This window comes from Oreochromis niloticus, linkage group LG13 (genome assembly GCF_001858045.2).
Source record: "Oreochromis niloticus isolate F11D_XX linkage group LG13, O_niloticus_UMD_NMBU, whole genome shotgun sequence".
Taxonomy (NCBI): domain Eukaryota; kingdom Metazoa; phylum Chordata; class Actinopteri; order Cichliformes; family Cichlidae; genus Oreochromis; species Oreochromis niloticus.
The window spans coordinates 20,086,655-20,108,218 of record NC_031978.2 but is presented as its reverse complement, the minus strand read 5'-3'; the positions used below and the strand labels follow the sequence as shown (position 1 = coordinate 20,108,218).

At 38.9% G+C, this 21,564-nt stretch overlaps 1 protein-coding gene across 3 annotated transcripts in view; it reads left to right on the top strand.

Moving 5' to 3' along the window:
* Positions 1–21,564, top strand: part of khdrbs2 (KH domain containing, RNA binding, signal transduction associated 2) — a 68,262-nt gene that overhangs the window by 7,183 nt on the left and 39,515 nt on the right. For all 3 annotated transcript variants that reach the window (XM_025897797.1, XM_003441132.5, XM_013268985.3), the window contains exons 2-3: positions 4,847–4,974; positions 17,111–17,227. In XM_025897797.1, the coding sequence (XP_025753582.1) occupies positions 4,847–4,974; positions 17,111–17,227 (245 nt within the window). The remainder of the gene's footprint in view (positions 1–4,846; positions 4,975–17,110; positions 17,228–21,564) is intronic.

Sequence of the window (21,564 nt, the reverse complement as noted above, 5' to 3'; positions counted from 1 at the left end):
GGCCACCGCCCGGCATACAGTGCACCTGACCCCTACTGCGTCTCCTGCAGGTGGTGGGCCTGCAGGAGGATGGGCCCATGTCCCTTTTTCGCGCTGTGCATGGATTAAGGCCTGGCCACTAGACACTTGCACTCGGGCACCCTCCCCGGGCCTGCCTCCAGGGTGGGGCCGTGGTAACCTGGGCAGGGTGAACTGTTCCCTTGATGTTCTACTCATAGGGGTCTTCTGAATCGCTCTTTGTCTGGTCCCTCACCCAGGACCAATTTGCCATGGAAGACCCTACCAGAGAGCAAAAGCCCCCGGAAAACATAGCCCCTGGGATCCCTGGGACACACAAACCCCTCCACCACAATAAGGTAGCGTGTCCTGGGTCTGCCCTGGGGGAGCCAGGACACGGGGGAGGCTGGCCTGGGAACGACTTGGTGTTCCCCCGGACAAGCTGGAGGAAGTAGCTGGGGAGAGAGGTCTGGGCTTCTCTGCTTAGGCTGCTGCCCCCACAACCCGGCCCCGGATAAGCGGAAGAAGATGGATGGATTCATTATGGTGACTCATTTTACCACCATACATCTGTTTTCTCTGGATTCACGTTTTTCTTCACACAACAGATCCACACAACATCAACAGAAAATCAGAGAAATAAGCACAGTGTGATCTCACCAAAGTCATCTTAGACCTGCTGGCACACACCTTTTTTAAAAATAATGGTAGAGTAGAACAAACTGCATAATTAAAAAATAGCCATTATGGCAACAACAATAACTGGAAAGACAGTCCACAGACTTGGTATCTTGGTAACTTAATTTAAAAAAAAAAAATTTTTTTCCATTACTTTTAAAACTCTAATAATCTATTTTTTGGATTAATACAAATATTTTTTTAAATGTTTGCTATTTATGTCAAGTCTGCAGTCTATTAGAACTGCTTATACGTCACTTGTAATTAGCTGTTTTCTGCTTAAACCTGTTCAGGCCCATTAAATTCTTAAATTAATTTGTAATTTCCCTTTTTTTAATTAGTTGAGCTAATCTTTTTAATGTGCCCTCTGGGTTACGCTTTCCCCAGGTTGAGAATCAGTGCAGTAAAGCTACAATGTGAGGAAAAATAGTCGGGCATCAAATGATGCCTTCAATTCTCCTTCTTCTGATGTCACTGAACTGCTAACATGCTTCTTTTTGTTGTTAGCGCTGCTGTAGTTGATGAAACTTTTCTTTTACAAAATGATACCAGAGCACTAAGTGCAGTTCAGATTTCTTGAAATTTAAGTCAGTGGAACTTGTGCAACATAGGCCATGTCAGTCGTTGTGTTCATGGGATACATGGAAATGGGATATTATTACTTTGCTTTGAAACAAGATTAAGTTAGGATTGTCTATCAAGTTTTCTTGTGGTGCAGATGGTTTACTTAGAGCAACAAGTTGCTGGGAAAAAAACATACAGCTAAATCTGACATCTGAATTTCAAATACAAACTAGGTGATTTATTTATGAAGACAGGTTTGCATGACATCTTTATAGTGTCCAAGATAAATAAACTTCAAGCTGGTTCTCAGTCTCTGTTGATGCTCTCTGTTGTCACATACAGCAGATGTATTTAACTTTAAGCTACAGAAGGCTGACTGGGCATATTTTCTTTTTTCTCAGCAAAACTCTGTCTCTCAACTTGTACTGTTGCACACATTTATGTGCTAGCTCCCCAGTAAAACCAACATTTTTTTTTCAGCCTTGGCTGCTGAGAAGCTCTGCTGAAGCAGTTTGGGCAGTGCAACAAAGAAGATCAAGAGCACCACAATAGTCACTGAGAGTCTTTTACTCATTTAGCTCCCCAAATGAGATTTTTTTCTCTGTCCAGTGTGCAGACTGTAACCAGTGACCTTCAAAGCACATTCTTGCCTCTCTGATCTTTAGTCTCCTTTTGCTTCCTGCTATTTTGACAAAGATGATATCAGTGTGAGTGTGTCTCGGGATTTATAGATTGCAAGCCTGTTTTCTCTCTTTCTTTTCCTTTATATGCAATTGCCTCTTTGGTTCACCTGCAGTTTGCAGACCAGAATAAGTGTCTATCACATCAATCCTCATCCCAGCAGCAAAACATAAAGGCTACCAAACTACTGTAAGAAACAACCATCACAATAAAATGTTAACTTATTTCTTCTCCTCATTAGTCTTTAAAGGATTTTTTAAATTATCCTCTGATTCAATAAATGTTGTTTTATATAATTTCCAGAAAACATTATTTTTGTTATGTTTACATGGTGACACCAACTGAGGTCATTTTGATCCCAATATTTTTGTTTATCTCTCAAAATAAAATGAGTCAATTTGACCGTAACACCAAATAGCTCTCAAATGGAGATTTTGCAGATGAACTATGAACACATCGTGCTTCAGGCAGTTACAGGGCACAACTCGGTACAGAGTACAAGAGGAAATTTATGCCTGATGTTCTACATCTGCCTCTTTCAAAATGACTAACAGAGTAGCAAATAATGCTTGCCTACCCAGCAGAAAGTAAATGATACTTTTAAAAAAAAGTCCCTAAGGTAAACACAAAGTCAACTTCCATCTGTTATCAAAAAATGTTTTGTTGACCCATCCATTGACCCGAACCTCATCTTTGAGGTTGCTTCATTAAAAGGCTTTGTTAATCGAAGGAAGAAAAAACATTGTTTAAAATCTATTTGGCACAGAGGTATTTAACCTAAATGTTTGACTGGCTAAAACAGCAGGTTATTTTTTAATTTTAACCACCAGCATGCTAACAATTGCTAGAAAGCAATGAATGAACAAAAGCTGAACGTCAGTAGATATGGGTTTGGGGTTTTTTTTTTTATAATGCCAATAGAGAAAAGTTAAAGGATCACAACTTTGTACAATTTACAATCAACTGATTGACTGTGACATCCCCATGGCTAGCATAACTAAAAACAGACTAGCTTCCTCAGATAGCATGCTTCATTTTCATTTTTTAGCTCTTTACTATTTGTTTTCCACTGTATGAAAAGCCAAAGTAATTCAAAATATGAAAGTGTGTGGAGCTGCATTTGGTTTATCTCCTTTGGCAAAATGTTATTTTTACAAAGGCGTATTATGTTAGCTCCTCTTATCTGGGGACACTTATCTGGTGTAAAGTGTCACATAAGGAGGGGTGAATCAGCTATGTTGAGGGAAATAAAAGGTTGGAGGGGTCTTGTTTACCTGTGCTCTTCACAAGCAGCATTAGGTGCAGTCTGCTTTCAGTGGCAGGTAATGAAGGTCTGGGTAAGTGTTGCTCAGTGTTTGCTCGGTTTACATGAAGCTGTCCTTTCTGTCACTGCCGCTCTGGGCTGCATTTAAAAATACGGTTTTGCATATTTTTGATACAAGTGGAAGTGATCTGATAAAAATATAAGGTTATGTGTAATATAAGAAAGTCTTTTAGAAGCAATGAACAAAACCTTCTTCTTTTATATCCTTATATGAAAAAAAAATCAAAGCTTATTTAATCATCTAAAAAGCTAAAAAGGCACCCTCTCATTTAGCTTGCGCTCACTTTTCATGAACTCCATTTTTTTTCCAGACGCTTCTGCAGCTCTGGTGAGAGTCATCTCAGAGAAACTGCAAAAAAGGAGAGACAACATGGTCCAATTTAAACGATCTTCCTCGGACAATCAGGCACAATCAGAGATTGTGTAGAGTGGGAAGAAATTGGTTCATTTCAGGCTGTTGAATTTTCATCTATGTGATTTCACAGACAGTAGTGAAGAAAATCAACTTCACTTCATAAAACTGCAAAAGCTAAGTCTCTAAAAGACCCGGAACATTGAGCTAAAGCTTTGCATGTTCACATGGTCAAATTGAGACATTTAGCCTGATTTAAAGGCGGATTCAGCAACTTAGTCGATATATTTGTTTCCAAAGTCAATTTAAACGATCAATTTAAATTTAAAATCGTACATATTTGTTTTGAACGGTTAAATAATCCCTTCTAAAGGAACTCCTGAATTTCTCTATATATAAACTCAGGAGTATTCAAATCTCTGACTTTCTGTGATGCAACAACTTAGTGACAAAGGAGGGTGTAGGCACAACAAACAGCTTCTTTTCTAAATGCCTTTTTAGCCTTGCAGCTCAAGTGTTGTAAAAAATTGTCGAAAGATATCATTGTTCAGGGAGTCTTTCCGCTCCTGTCAAACTGATATAGTATGCTGAACTGGGCAGCTAATATCCACCTTTCATCTTTCATCTTATTGCAATAAGGCTGGGGATGCACAAAATGACTTTTGGGTCAATTTGCACACGATTTGCCTACCTTGCAAATTTATAAGGAGAAACAGTGCAGTTTGATCGAAACCAATGATCTGCAAATAGGATCCTAATATCTTACTTTACAGATCTAATCTTAACCGCCCCAAATGGCTTTTACCCGCTAATATCAAACGTTTTATATGTTTAAGCCAACATCTGCATAAGTCCTGTGCTGCGTTGGAGTGACTCCTGACAGCCCGCAAGAGCTCAGTTCGTAATGAAGTGAGGTAGAGCGAGCTGAGTGTGACTGCCTCTATTGTTATTTTGATTGGAATTACTGGATCATGAGATTGCAGGGCCTGATGTGAAAGGACATAACAGGAGTCAGCGGGATTATCTTTTGTTATTAAGTGTGCAATGTGAGCATATTTACAGCTGACATAAGAAATAGTCAGCAAAATATTCAGTGTGTGAGTTAAATTTCTGCTAATGTGTTCCTGGTCTAAAATTACGCTGTTTTGTTGTGATTCTGCAGTTGCTTATTGGCCGATGCTTTTTCAGTGACGTAACAAACTCATTATTTTCTCATCTGTTTTTTGTTTTCTTATCTTGTTTCTCCGCAGAGATTGAAAAATACGAAGGTGATGAATTAAGAAAAGATGGTGACACCAAGAAATACCTAGACATTATCAGCAATAAAAACATCAAGCTCTCCGAAAGAGTTCTCATTCCAGTCCAACAGTATCCAAAGGTAAGAGACATAACAGCTCTACAGGGTCCTACATTTTATTTGTATTTTTTTTTTTTAAATGTGAGGTACGTCCAAGTGACCAGAGCAATTAAACTGTGATGGAAGTGCAAGAAGAACAAAGCATGTGTGATTTTGTTTCAGTCATTTTAGCAGCATTTTAGTCTCCCCTCCAGGTCGGCTTCACCTGTTCACAACTCCTGCTTCTACACTAAAATCCCCATGAGCCTCAAACTGGCTATTAGAAAGTCACCGGATGCTGTCTGTTTATTTTGATATAGTCACCAAAAACCAAAGTTTTCAGCAGACTAAAGCACCCAAGGGTACAGTGAGGAACAGTGACCATAAATCACTCTATGACACTGCTCTGTGTCTGAGTTATGCAACGTCAGTACTGACAAAGTCTGAAACGTGGCCTAATGAGGCTGCTCCGTCAGGCAGCTAAGCAACAGCACACAGCTGCTTGAGGAGCAGCAAAAGGCTGTACTGCCACTGCAGTCATGGAAAGCTCCACTGCCCTTGAGTTCAGACATTCATGCAAAAGCCTTTAATACACTTCATACTCACGCTGTATTTTCCTGTCTTTTTTTTCCTTGTCATAACATCTCTGTGTCTAGCTGACATTAAGATAGGAAATATTACATGTGTTCTAAGTGACCAATTGCAGCCTATGTTGTATTATGTGTATAATAATATGTATTATTATATGTTTCATTTAATTTTGAGAAACATGATTTTTGTTAGGCACACTTGTTTAACTTTTCTGTAACACATATCTAACTAGCCAATCGGATGGCAGCTGTTCAGTGCATTTAGATTTGTAGACACGGTCAAGACGACCTGCTCAAGTTCATTCTCAGCACCAGAATGTAGAAGAAAGGTGATTTAAGTGATTTTGGAGGTGGCATGGCTGTTTGTGCTAGACGGCTGGGGCGAGTATTTCATAAACTGCTGATCTACTGGGATTTTCCCCACACAACCGTCTCTAGGGTTTACGGAGAGTGATCAGAAAAGTCAGGGGACGTTTTCTGTGTTGAGGTCAGAGGAGAATGGCCAGACTGCTTTGAGATAGGAAAGCAGTAACAGTATCACATGTAACCTTGAATCAGATGGGCTACAGCAGCAGAAGACCACACTGGATGACACTCTTTTCAGCTAAAAACAGGAAACCAAGGGTACCATTCTCACAGACTGACCAAAATTGACAACAGAAGATTGGAAAAATGTTGCCTGGTCTGATGAGTCTTGATTTCTGCTACAACATTTGGACGGTAGGGTCAGAATTTGGCATAAGCAAGATGAAAGCATGGCTCCATCCTGCCTTGCATCAATAGTTCAGGCTGGTGGCAGCAGTGTAATTGTGTTGGAGATATTTTCTTGGCACACTTTGTTCCCCTCAGTACCAACTGAACATCGTTTAAATTACCACAGCCTACCTGTGTATCCCTTTTTAGCCACAGTGTACCTATCCTCTGATGGTTCCTTCCACTTTTCCCATTAAGGTACATTGCTAAAAAAAATGCATGTACAATTCCTAGCCTAGTTTACCTCGTCAAAATGGGATTTTAGAACACAGTCTCCCTCTTTCATTCCTCTAACCACCCTCTTGAAAAGGTCAGCACTACCATATTTTTGCATATCAACATACCTGCTCACATCTTTCATAATGTTTAAAAGTAAGTTTGTTTCTCCTGATAGGAAACATGTGCCTTTCTTTTGGTCTAGTTTGTGCACAGAAGGGAAAAGACTGCGTGTCACTACTTAACTGAGACACATATTGGAACACATCCTACTCCCAGTACCTGAAAAATACTAGACCTACATTGAAAACCACCTCCTTCTGAATACCCAGATGGTTTTCACCATGTTCAGTATCTTGCCAAAAATAGTGGAAGCTTAGTGCATTTTAACTTAGCCAATGAGACAAATTGTTAAGAAAAAAAACTCAACAACAGTGACAACAGTCAGTAATTATAATTTAGTCTTTTTGAGAAAAACTCTCAATTCAGATACTTTCTTTGATGTATTGTTTCATTATCCAGAGACAAAATCATATAATTATTGCTTCTACTTTGATATATTTCAGTTTTTGTACATTCAAGACTTCATCATACAGTGTTACTAGTTACACGACTAGAAAATAGATGGTGCTGGGAGGAGAGAGAAATCTAAAAACTGTCACGAGCACAGGTAATGCTTTAGTCCAAGGAGCCCCACAGGACACTCCATACAAATCAATTTGCTGTTTCCTCCTCAGGTCAGCATTAAGCAACTAATTAAGCTTTGTTCAGGACCTCTTCACTTAAATTGATTTAAACTCTATGAAAAATAGTGACTGAATTGGCTTCTTGGGGGGAAAAAAGACAAAGAAATGTGTTTTTGTGCTTCTTTTTCCCCCACATCTGTTATCCAAATATAAGATGTCTTATTGTTCAAAATTGCATCCTCACTGTAAATGTTAAAATATCATTTCACTTAGAGCACACAAACTGCTTTTAATATATTATATTTATAATTACTGTATATTAAGCTTTTGGATGGGTGTGAAGAGCACTGACACACACTACAGGCATCCATCAGTTCAGCTGGTGGGTTGAGAGTTTTCTTATAATGCCAAACATATGGATTCTGCGGAAGCATCAGTTTTCTTCTTGAAAACTAAAAATTGGAGGTAAAATTTAATTTCTGTAGATAGCGCATGTCCTGCTTTATATCCTACCTGCTGATTAATTGCATTCACTTCGAGTCCCAAGTGTGAGTCTGCTCCTGATTAGATGGTTAATGAAAATCAGTGGAGCTTGGAGTCAAGAAAACCAGAGAAGCACGGAGGTACATAATAAATACATTTAAATTGTTTTCATCATTTTAAACATGAAATTCACAGGTGCAATACGGAAGCTCAAGTTTGCCAATGCTGCACAGTAAGCAAAGCTGCAGTCCAGAGGGACAAAACAGTTGTCCAACAACAGCTTCTGTGACCTGATTGCACAGTCAGCACCCCGCAAGACTGCAGTCTCACTATCTTAAACATCTTGGTAACACTGCACTTTCATTTAATGATAATTTGGCATATTAAGCAACTCTCTGATCAAGTGCATGGCCTGCAAAGTGAATGAGCCAAGCTAAAACAAAGCAGTGCAAAACTTGGAGCCATGAGGTAAATTGAGCACAATATCCAGAACTTTTAGGGGGAAAAAATCTAGTTAAATGAATGTTTTTGCATCAGGTCTGAATGTTGGTCCTCAGTTCATTGATCGATATTTGATTTTGTACTTTGACAACATCCGGCCCTGCCAAGATGCACAAACTAATTGGTTTAATTACCCTGGAATTATCTGTGTTTTTGACATCAACTCTTCAATAACGTCCAGTCTGATTTTCTGTCACTGGTGGCCGTGCAAAGCACAGAGTGTCGTAAATCTGTTCTCTCTCATTTCAGTAGTCTGGCAGGGCTCATTCTTGGTTACAGCTTCCATCTTACTGAAGACTAATTAAATGCAAAGTAATTAAATTATTGCATGGGAGAATCCTTCTGAGTAGTTTTAGATTTGACAAGATCACTTGTAATTATGAGTAAAACTACCAGCGCTAATGAAATCACACCTAATGGCACATTGACAGACACGCTGCAGGTTTTCACTTTTAACATGTCACAGCAGGAAATGCAGTGTTGTTAATAAAAATGTGAGAATTCAAATGTTCTTAGTTTATCATTTGTCCCTCTTGTTAACTGTCTATACTGTCTATAAAAAGTCCTGTTTAGTCTAATTCATGTGTGCAGTATAGTGTAGTTTCCAATCCAGGGTCACACAAGTGTATAATAATGCTAGATAACATCATTGACTCAAGCATAGACCACACAGTATACTTGCTTGTAGATACAGTATCACTTGACCGCATTTCAAATGTATGCAGATACAAAAAATGCTGCCAAATCAATACAGACACAGCATACTACGGGGATATGGTTTTCATTTATAAGAGATGGTTTGCAATTTGCACATCAGTGCTGCACAAATTTATTAGACCACATTTCATAAAAAACAAGAATAAAAACAATTTCAGCTGAATTCGCTGGACTGAATCACACATTTATGCCCAAACTTGAGCAAATTAATAAATCATAACAGTGAACCAAGAAAACAATTTTTTCTGTTCAGAAATTTAAGTAAATAACTGTAATTTGGCATTTTAATTACAAAATAAAGAGATAATGTACAGTTTTTTACTGCTTTTCATCATTAAAATTAGCAAAAAAAAAGGTCATTTAGAACCTCACAAGCAGATCATTTTTTCAGTGTTCTCTTTCTTTCTCCGCACAAAATGATCCCTTGAGAACATACTTTAATCTGTGTTTCAGTATCACACACTTAAACCACACTGATGAGCTAAAACATTATGACAAATATCCTCAATGCTTCTAAAACAGCTCAAACCTCAGGGCCATGGACGCTGCATACTTAACCTGCGATAGCACAACATCATTAAAGTTGTGCGCTGGAGCAGATCACTGTTTCGCTTGCACGTCTCCGCCAACACCGGGATGCTTGTCTATAGTTTGCCCCCCACCCCCCAAACTATTTCAGCCAGGTACCCACCGCTGTGACTAGGTGTTGCTCTCAAGCCTTGCCATTTTGAATATGCTCTGCCCCATTTGTCTGACAATAACCATTACCATAAGCATTTCACCAGCATCAAACACAGTGACTCAAGGCCTGTTCATTTGACGTTGTATCTCAGATCTTGAAATGCACTGTTTTTATGAGATAATTTCACTTGTGATTGTTCATAATGTTTTGGCTCATCGGTACACTGTGGGGAAAAAAAGGAGAAAAAACAGAAAACAGAAAATGTTTTGGTAATTTTCTTCCAGTACATTACCCGTTTTTTAACAGCAAATTTCTGTAAATGGTAAAAAACAATGTGTGGTTTAAAAACGCATGTAAAAAAAATAATATGCAAAATTCTTTCATTTTAAAACAGCACATTTTACTGTATCTTTGAAGATTATTTTTTGCTGTGTATAAAAGTTCAACATTCGTAGAATTACAATGGAAATGCTCAAATAATATAATATAGTAAGCCAACCTCATAAATGAGATCAAATACTTCAGCTACAGCAAACAGTGTGTTTATAAAAGTGTCTTAATCTTGATAAAATTCTACAGCAGCATGTGTGGAATACATGAATTCAGCTTGGTAAAACTGCAGCTTCTACACTACCTTTCTATTTTTATCTTATGTACTGTTACAGACTGACCCATCAGATAATGAATGACCTGTGTGTTTTTTTGCAACGTTTTCTGCAAAATCTACAGCAGATTTTTTTGGTTTGTTTGTTTGTTTTGTTTTATAGCCTGTGAAAAAAGAAGGAATGCGGCCTTGAGACATTGCTTCAGTGACCTTACCAACATTTCTATTTTTAATCTTCTCTAAAAACACCATGAGACCTTGAAACAGCGTTGAGTTAAGTTAGCGGGGGAAAGAAGTTCATCTGTATCTGTCCTTTTTTTGGTATGTAAACAAATGAGCCTCACACAGGGTTCTCGTGAAAGTCTTGAAGTTTTGCTCTAAGGTTACTATTTACTCAGCAAAAGAATATGATTAAGATAATCAGCAAAGACATTATCATTTAGATTCATCTAGAATTTATCCTCTGCTGTTTAATGAGACAGTTTGATTAGCATCTCTTAACCTTGGGGTATGAAGTGGTTTTTAATTGGCTGACCTTGTCAGCTACCTTGAGTGTAGAGCTAGGGATTTCTGCAAAACTGAATACAGGAGAATGTTATATAAAAAAAATTATTGTTCCCTTTTTATTAGAATAATGATTTCTGTTAAATAAAATGGACACATTTCAACCCGGTATTTTCAAACTATTATCTCAGCAGGTTATTCCTGTTAACTATCTCCTCTGCAGGTAAATGGAGAGCCCAAAACACATTAAACTGTATTTTGTCCTTGTGGAGGCCACAATTTTGAGCTTATCTGTCTGTTATTGTGACCTTTAAATAGTGCTGCGGCTGCAGTGCTGCCCATACAGAAATCCCATTTTTGTCTGCCCAGAGATGTCAATGTCCCAAAGAAAGGCCTATCACGGGGAAAGGTGTTTTCCTTAGATAAGTACTGAATACAGTCAAGGGAGTACAGAGTGTGAATTAAAATTAAGCACTTATATGATACAATCACAATTCCAACTCGGGATCCTACTGAGTTAGTGTTTGTGTGATGACTGTGTGATGTGATGTCTGCTCGTGAGACTTAAAAAACTGTAAGATTGTGCCTTCCCATATTAACAACAGTCCATTTCTGGTAGTACATAATGCATTCATTTTTAGAAATGTGACAGAATCAAGTGAAATATCTGGATACAGCAAAAAATCCACAGTATGCTGCTGATTGACACTATCATCCCAAAATGAAATGCACTATAGGAACCTCATGCAAATTGTAATGGATAGATATCTGCAAGAAGACACAGCCTGTATAAAAGATAGATGCAGCCTTCAATATTAGCTTTAAAGCCAGCAGGGGAAACTCAGGGGGCTTCAAAAAGAAGCCAGTTTCTATCGATGTCTGTGAAAAAATGGCCCTCATCCTCGCTTGACTTGAGACCTCGGTAAACAATTTTTTAATGATACTCAGTCACCAGTCACTTTAAATTATTTAGAATGACATTAATTTGTAAAGTATAGCCACATTTAAAGTAAAATAGGTATTAAATATAGGTGTGCTTTGGGCTGTGTGTACCATTCCTCAGATCCATCCCTTGCAATATCACTTCTGGCTCCAAATCGAACAATAAAAATTAATAAATGTTTGGAAAACAACTCTGTTGCCTTTTCAATCAGTGGTCTAATCAATAGAATAGAACAAATCATATCAATGAGCTCACAGAGAACTTCACACTGTTTCCCCCCCTCATCACTACAGAGCATTTTAGTATCTGTCAGCTCATTTTTGGCTTTCAAAGCCCAGTTTTACTTTTCTGATTCACACTCCCATCTATCCTGTTTATTTCACCAGGCGGATATTTTAGTGACAAAACACAGATAAACCCATTCTTTGCTAGATGCCTGTTAGCACTCATCAGATAAAGTTAGAATGCAGCTGGTGAGCACAGCCAGGCAATTAGCAGCTAAAGAGCCTAAGTTATTCGATACCAAACTAAAGCAAAACTGACAGTGAATACTGCTTTTGGTTTCATTTGATAGACACAAGCATGGCTGCAAATTGTCGCTAATGCTGATTAAAGTCTGCTGGATGCAACCAAATAGTGTTTTTAGTCCAAGGAGCTATTATTGATTAATTATCGCATTAGTTAGTTGTTGGCCTGGACTCACTAATTGCCATAATACGTCGCATTTATGTCATTAAGAGAAACCTTGCATGAAGATGTGCAGTGAAACACAGTGAAAGTGTTCACCATCCACTCTTGTTTTGTTTCATCTTGATACGGTTTGTAAAGCTCTCAGTACGCTGAAAAAGTAAAAGGGATGCAGTGCAACCCCATTCATTTCCAAATAAGTTGTGACACTGTGTAAAACATGAATAAAAACAGAATGCAGTGGTTTGCAAATCATTTCAGTTTAACTGACGATACTACAAAACTACAGTTTTAGTAACAGATCATTTATAAGGTCATTTTTATTTCAGCTGCAAAAGACCAGAAAAGCTTTGTAATGTTAAAGAGTTAACATTTAATTAGTAGTAAAAACTTGTCTTGTCATATTGCTCTGGAGGCGTTTTGGCCCACTTTTCTTTGCAGTATTGTCATAATTCAGTCATAATTCAATTTTTAGCCATTCAGAGGTAGACTTGCTGGTATGTTTTGGATCATTGTGCAGGGCACAAACTGATAGCTGGAAATTGTCCTTCAGGATTTTCAGGTAGAGAGCAGAATTCATGGTTCCATCAATAACAGAGTCGTCCAGGTCCTGAAGCAGTAAAGCAGCCCCACACCATCATGCTACCAACACCATATTTGACTGTTGGTATGATGTTCTTTTTATGTAAAGCTGTGTTAATGTTACGCAGATGTGACGTCACTCAAACCTTCCAGAAAATGTAGCTTTTGTCTCATCAGTCAACAGAATTTTTCGCCAAAAGCCGAGTCATCAGTCGTCAGTGCACTCTTGGATTAATTTTGGTAGGCCGGCAACTCCTGGGACGCTTTACCACTGTTCCAGTTGTTTTCCAGTTTTGGATAATGGCTCTCATTGTGGTTGTCTGGAGTCCCCAAAGCTTTAGAAATGACTTTGTAACCCTTTCCACACTGATAGATAGATGTCAATGACTTTGTTTCTCAGCTGTCTTTTAGATCATTTGTTATTTGTTTTTATTCATTTTTGAGACAAAAGTTATAGATACACGACTGAAATGACTGATTAGCATTAACATTTACAGACAACCTCTGTTCAACACTTCTGGCTTTTGATTGTGTTGCCCTTCTGAAAAGCTCACCAGGTGTCCTCCCCTTGCCACGCTGCTCCCCAAACAACCACTCATCTGCTTCCTTTAATGTCCGTGGGGCTGATAGGACACACTCATCTGACACGCTCGCAGCCCAGTCATCCCAAGCTGTCATTAAAGCATAAACCTCTACCTAAAGCTTTAATCCTCCTATCAGAGAGGACCTGGACTTCCCCAATACCACAGCTCACTAACCTGGCAGTGAGTGCCCTCAGGACATCTGCTGATCTTGACTGGCCCCAGTGCACTGCATAAAAGGGCAACAAATTTTCCAACCTGAAAGCTAAAAAGTTGTTTTGTTGTTAGATATGCAATGCCACAGTGGTTCGACAAGGTGCAAAATGTCAGTATACTTCCCTTGGAACTGACCTTATACTGAAGAATGGAAACAAGCTGCTTTAGCACTTAAAAATATATAAAATTAATAAATAAATATGAGGGGAAACATCAGGAGGGCGCTGAGTGCCTCCTTTGATGTTTGCCTTTTATTTAGCTTTTCTCATATAATCACATTTATTACTTTAAATTTAGGGGCATAAAAATGAACTTGTAATGTATTTTCAAAGTGTCATTATTTTTGAATGTATGGAAAACAGTCCTTTGGTCTGCACTCACAAATGAGTCTGTTTTAAGTTTACAAAGATCTCAGCATTGTAGGAAACATAGGACGTCATAAAAAACATAAAAGGCAAAAGCCAGCAAGAGTGATTTCACCAAATCAGTCCATCCCCTTATAGACAACAGTGGCAGTATTGTTATGCATAATGTACATATGTGGTATTCCCCATATAATCAGACCTTCATTCATTCATTCATTCATTCATTCATTCATTCATTCATTCAGGGAAAATGTGATGCTTTAAAAGTACAAAACGTTTTCTACAGGATTTGGTAGTTGTCAGGCTGGAGACATTAAACTGTGCAGCTCACCAGGATTAAACTAATACAGTGCAAATAATTCCCCGTTGCTTCCAAGTTTTCCATGTTTGGGATCACTCTTGGTTCACACATTTTCATCCTTTGATTTACAAGTCTGCAAAGGTGACGAAGAATCCCATGTCAGGTCTCAATCAGTGATGAAGGCAGCTTTCACATTTGGTGTGAATGCAAACACAACAAACAAAACACGTGAACAGAAAATAACACCTTTTTCATGAAAACTCGCAGGCATTTCTTGTTGTGTCAACATTTTTTAAATCATTTAGCACAGAAACATCCGTGTTTACCGACATCTTTAAAATAAAAGTTGAAGGGAGGTAAACTTGAACTCCTTTATGAACATACGGTGCAGAAGCTGAAGCTGGGATGATCTTGTTTATAAAACCGGGAAAGGAAGAACAGATGTGTATTACATATATTACTGTGGGGATTACCTGTGCCTGCAGGGTGTCCTAGCTTTGAGAGCGCAGCTTAAGAGTTCCCCACCAATGCAGCATTGCACCCGTGTAGCATTGATGGACAGCCTAAAAAAACACGGGGACCTCTAGTGAGGTGCCTTATTAACTTTGGCCTCACGCAGCACCTTCTGGAGCCACACAGAACTTTGTTGTTTGCTCACACACCTCTGTTGGATTAATTTTTGATGGAGTTCTCCTTTAGAAAAATGTATGCAAATAGGCAAAACATAAGACGGCTGAGACGTACATTCATCAGTTTGACAGCGCATTTGCAACACAATGAAACATGCTGCAAATACAGAGACGCCATTACAAAAGGCAAACCAGTTAAAAAAACAATGCTACACACGTGTCGTCAGACTGGAGATGTGTTTTTCACTTTGTTTGCAGTTGCAGGCCACTGAAGGAAGCACAACCAAGAAACAGACACACTGAGGTGCTTTTGAAAAGTGCTTTATTCAGCTACATTTGTAAGCTGTGTCCAACTCAACCTTCACCTTTTTCGTTATACACTGTGAACTTGTAAGGTTACACAATGCAGAGCTTTGTATTTTAGAATCAGTATGGAGACCAAAACATTAAAATTTGGTTTTCAGAAGAAAAGAAAAAGAAGATCCAGAGTCTGCAATACAGCATACAATACAAACAAGGGTTTCATTCCAGCCATTTTATCATCGAGTATTTGTTCAATGTTTAAAATGTCTTTGCGCTTAATTGTTGCATGCACAACACCCTTCCTTCTAATATCTGCACACTTATCAGTGTTAAGACTATAGGGGGTATATAGAATCATTTCAAACCTCATTTAACACTGAACCATACCCCTTTCCGAAGCTCAAATTGCTCACCATGGAGCAGCAGAGTGGCTCCAGACATTCATTAGCTTAATGAAAACAGGCCACTCTTCTCCTACCACCCAGCGAGCGGCTTCCCGATGTAGCCACAACGACCATCTGCTCTCCAGCTCCCTGCCAGCTATAGGATAGTCCTGTCAAAGCAGCTGAAGAAAGGCATCCACAAAGGCGCCTTAATCATTCAGATCAGAGGACAGGCAAGGACAGCAGATTTTTTTTCTTCATATACACATCCCCTGGCGCCTCAAAATCCTGGTTGTGGCATTCACTCGTGGTGTTAATGATGTTCATTAAAATAAGTCAGCCCGGCACAAGATAGATGGAAAATTAGTGTCTGTTTCATAAATTGACGGGACACTGTAGGTTGAATAAGCTGAGCGAGCAGTTATTGGAGTTGCGTTGCAGCAGCCGCACACAGCTGGCAGTAAGGTTATGAGCTCTTCTCACAGTGGGAGAATCTGCTTTGTGAAAAGGTTAATGTCATTTTAGGGCTGGACAGAGTGCGTTGCAGTAGGCGGCTGACCACCTGTTCAACTCCGGAGGTGGTCTACTTTTAATCTCACCTAACTGGAAACATTTGAAAGTCGAAGCTGGGTTTTTTTTTAACAATTAAAAATTGTGTGTTAGGTAGTGTTAATAGTCATTTGTTTCAAGCAGAAATCAATTAAGTCATCCCCACCCATGTTTTCAAAAACTGCCAGACTCACTGCAGTCGCGTTATGAGTTTTACCTTTTAATAACTGGTAATCTCAGCAGTGTTGTGGCTACCCAGAGTTACTTTTCTCAGTATGAACACTAGCTGGTGCACAGTGAGAGGGAAATGATAGCCCCAAGGCTTTAATCTAATAGTTTGTCATCAGGATAGTATTACTTAATTTCCCACTGGGAAGAAAGTCATTATTTCTGACTTTATCTCAGCACTGACCTCTGGAACAGTCTCAGGAATATTATTGGTTTGAGTCCATGTTCCCATTTGTTTTCTTTCTCTTAGCATGACTTGGATGACCCTAAACGCCACTAAGATGCATGACTATCGAGGGCATGGAGCAAGCACAGGACGGACACATATGCTGGAATGAAGATGAGAGTTGCATTTACCTTTAATGTGCTACACACAGAGCACCATTATATTGATTTATTACAGGCTACATTTCAGCTTTTTCTCACATGATAAATGATCAGTGGAATGTGAGGTTATATCGATAATAGATAACTAATGGCCAGCGGTGATCTTTCATGGTTAACCTTTTCTCTGAAAAGATCAAATCCCTTTTACATGCAGCGCGTAAAAAGAGAGGGTGCTTAGAAAACAGTTATATGGAAATATAAATCAGCTTTTTAACTATTAATTCTCTTCTTAGGTATGCAGGAAACTCTGATAAGGTCTCTCATTGCCATTATTCTCCTCTTGCATAGTTTAATTTTGTAGGGAAGCTGCTGGGACCACGGGGAAATTCTATGAAACGATTACAAGAGGAGACAGGAGTGAAGATGTCCATCCTTGGCAAAGGGTCCATGAGAGATAAAGACAAGGTAAGGCGTCTATCGATTGGTGCTCAGATATAGCTGTTTGGCTGATCAAAGAGAAATATTTACAAAGACAAAGCTCTTGAAATCCTACCAAAAGCACATTGGAATATTTTAACCAACACCATCTGAGCAGTAACTGAGATGAATAACACCCAGAATAAAATTAATAGCTTTCACTTGACAAACATATGTAGGCGAAAATGGGAATGTTTTTCTGTGTTGTTTAATAGCATATTCTGTAATCGTCAATTATGAAGGCAAAGTAATGAATCTCTTTGCCAAAGTCATTTATTCTGCTGACATGTGGTCCCCTGGAGCCAAACTTATCCGAGCGTGTACACAGACAGCCTGCTGGATCTGGTATTCACGCTCATAACAGGTCGCACTGTGCTGCTCTAGAGTTACATTGCTATTATTACTGTAGCCTCTGATTCAGACATTCAGACATGACAAAAGACTTTCAGCCTTATCGCCTCTTTGGTGAAACTAGAGCTGCATTTCAATACATCGAGTACATATTGAGGGCAAAACAGTGCAAAGGCTGTTGGAGCAACTTTAAAGAGGCTTTAACCGATTTCATTTTTTACACTTTTTTCCCCTCTTTTTTTACAAGACATTTGTTATTCGAATTTACAGCTTTCTTCAGGTTTATTGAGCTCGTGTAGCTTGTAGCATGCTGCATAAAGTTTGGCTGTCCAACATTGCTGTTTCCTTTCACTGTCAGCATTCCCATAGCTTTGTTTGCAGCTCGCAGTTATGTGCAAAAACAAGTTCCTAAGTGTCTTTGGAGAGCACTTGCTCAGGAACATACGTCAGACAGGCATAGTTAGTAAACAACCTGAGAACATGGAGGAGCACTTAGCAGCAGAGGTTTTCAGCACATCCATCACTGTTTAGTTTGGATCATCCACCAAGCAGGACAAGAACACACTACAACGGACAGTCAGGACTGGAGAAAAAAATCACCGGTGTCACCTTGCCCTCCATTCAGGGCTTATAAAAAAAAATCCAGAATCAGGAAATGAGCACACCCATCACACCCTGAACACCACCACCTCCAACTCTTCCCCTCTGATTGGTGCTGCAGAGCACTGAGCACCAAAACAACCAGACATCTGTACAGTTTCTTTCCACAGGCTGTCACTCTGATCAACACTTAAATCACTCACATGGTTTCTGCACTAAACAGCCACCATACCTGCTACAAAAGCATGCTGTATATACTGTATGTTTTATATTCTATATACTACATACATACTGTCAAGTCCTCAAAGAAGAACACGTATTTTTATTGTCTGTTTGTCTATTGTGTTAAGTCCATTGAGTGCAGCAAAGAAACCGGAGATCAGTTTCTTTTGTGTGTACACAATAAAAGTGATTTGGATTCTGATGATATTTAACAGAAAGATAAAAACATGAACTTCAAATAAATGCCACTTAAACAGTAAATGTAATTATGTTTAATTAATTACATATGATTATGTAATTAATTATGTTATTATCAAGAATGTAATCGCAGGACCAGAGAGACTTAAACCCTTCAAACAAATCTGTTCTAATGTTCATCTGTGTAAATTATATAAAGTCCATTTAATAACTATTCTGATTAAGGTTATGAATACACGTATTACGCAGCCTTTAGATCATATACTTGCATCTACATACACACAGACTGATGCTTAAAATAATTTAAGCATGTCCAGCTGAAGTTATGCTGTGACGCTCAGATTTTCAGTATATGAGTTTTAGGATAATCTTGATATGTACATAGCCATGTATGCCCAAACTAAAGAAGCTTCTGTTTTTTAGACATGAAAAAGTTGGATTTTTTTTTCACACTTTCTTTAAAGGTAACACGCAGCCTGTTTCACACATAGTCCTACCATTTAAAAAAAAGTCAGTAGTGCGATTTAGACAAGCTGTCAGGATAGAGTGTGCACACGTGATGGTCACTTGCTAAAGATGAATGCACCAGACAGTTAGCTGCTGTGTTCGCACAGTCTGACATCACACAGTCTTTTTATTAGAGAGCTGAGAGGCTAACGTCCAGTCTGGCTGCGTTAGACATTATGATTCTCACATGCACCTCGAGTCAGGTAATGTCTAGATATGTTCAGCTCTGCAGTACATGTCTGAAAACAGCATTATTAATACAAGACACACGCAGTTATTAATATTTATTTTGCCAAGATCAATATTAATGCTATACATGCAAACAAGTTTTATTTAAAAATGGACCAAAAAATTGAGATTATCTGTAGAATAGGTGAAATCAGTAATTTTTCGTGTGATAATACCAAATATCAGTTACAGAAAATTTATATAACTGAATAACTGCGACTAAGTAATAAGTGTTTAAACTTTGTATTGTAAATAGAAATTAATACATTAAAAGTGCCCTTTTATGGAGCTAATGGTGAGATGGAAAGTCTTCCTTTTGAAGGCACTGAGATGAGGATTTTTTTTTTGCACCATCTTATTCTTCGATGTACCTTGGCTGGTGCAGGAGTTCATTTACAATTTTGGCTTACTGCCACTGAGTTTGCTCATGTGCTACATTAACTTGTCTTTGGTGTGCTAAATTAAGTAAAGAGGCACTAAAATGTTAATAACAGTCAAACTGTCAGCAACATAACAGTTCATTTACCTGCATGCTTTGCTGAGATTGTTATACTGGACTGAGCAAGCTGCAGTTTTAATGTTCACTATGTCCCCTGCTATGTCGCTGACATGGAAATTCATCTTGAGGGAAACACGTGTTGTTTCTCTAGTCCTTGTCCTTATAAAGTCCCCGGCTGTATTCACCCAGCACACAGGACAATAATAGACTTTTAACAGTTGACTCTTACCAACAATGGCTACATAATGATCTGATTTTGCTTGGTGTTATCTGAGGGGTATTGATTTTGTGTACGGTCTAGGCAAGTCTGAGGGATTCTGTGATGAGACTGGCTCCCAGAGGTCCTGAGTGAAAGGCTGGCAGCCTTTCAAGGCATCTGGCCACAAGGCAGTGTCGAGCAGACGCCGCCAAAGCCCTATTACATTCAAAAGCACATTGCCTACACACATTTCTGCCACCTTATCCAGTTCCACATTTAGAAGCATCAGCCCAGCACTAGGGTAAGGAAGGTAGGCTGGGAACATTTTCACAAGAGCACCTCACAAGCTAATATTAAACCATATGCTCAATATTACACTTTGTGTACAAGTAAGAGTTTATGTGGTGCTTAATCATAGGGTTGAAAAGTCCTTATTTCACCTCTCTGGTTCCAGACTATTTCCTGGTAGTCAAGGTTAACACCGCAGGCAGGACAGAATATTGTTTATATACACAACATATAATCCTTACAGCAGTGAACCACACAATAGCTTCAATTAAGCAGGCAGTCACGCTATCTAGCGTATGCATATACTGCTCTCACTGTAAAAGTCTTTCAGCCATTTCAGGGACAAATTACTATACCAGCTTGCAGACAGATTGGTCTGCCCACATGCATGTTTTGATCAGATACACAATAACCTAGGCTCGCTGACAGAGAAAGTGAAAAATGATGACATCTTGGGAGAAATTTTTAATTAAAGCCAACTTCTCCCAGAGGGAAGGCATCAGCCCTGTGATGCAAGGACAAAAGTTTGAAGCCCCAGATTGGCTGATAAAGTAAAGTGCATGAGTGGCACTCTCACTTCTCTTAACAGCCACCATCAAGGTGTCCTTGAGAAAAACACTCAATACCCAACTGTTGCAGTGAAGGATGAATGAAAACAGGTTAAAAAAAAATCCTTAGTCAGTCTTTATTCTGACATGACTGAATATTCTGTACATTGTTCAGAATGCAGCCGCTGCGTTTGTAACTGGTCCTAGTAGAAAAAAGGCCTCACATCACTTCTGATTATTTGTTAAATGTGGAATTGATTTAACGCTCCTTTTAAAACACAGTTACCACTTGCCCCGAGCTATACTGCAGATCTTTTAAGCCGTTAATGTCAGTGTGAAGCCTAAGGCAGGTCTCTGCAGGGCCCGGGTGAAGAATTAAAGGTGCTCCTGTGAACAGAGTCTGGAGGAGTTTTGTGTGGGAGTCTGTATTGAAAACATGTTTACTCCGGCGCACAATGTAAGATTGAGATCAGCGCAGTGTGCCCTATCCAAACTGAACTTTCTCTCCTGAAATTCTTTCTTTTTGCCCTGCATCTTTGCTAAATGTGCAGTGCTCTGTGGCTTTAAATCAGTGGTTGTTATTATTTCCCTGGCATGACTCTCTTCATAAGCTGACAAAACCTCACTTCCATATCCCACAGCTTTTACCAAATATTAACAATGTTAGGGGAAGTGACTACTAGAA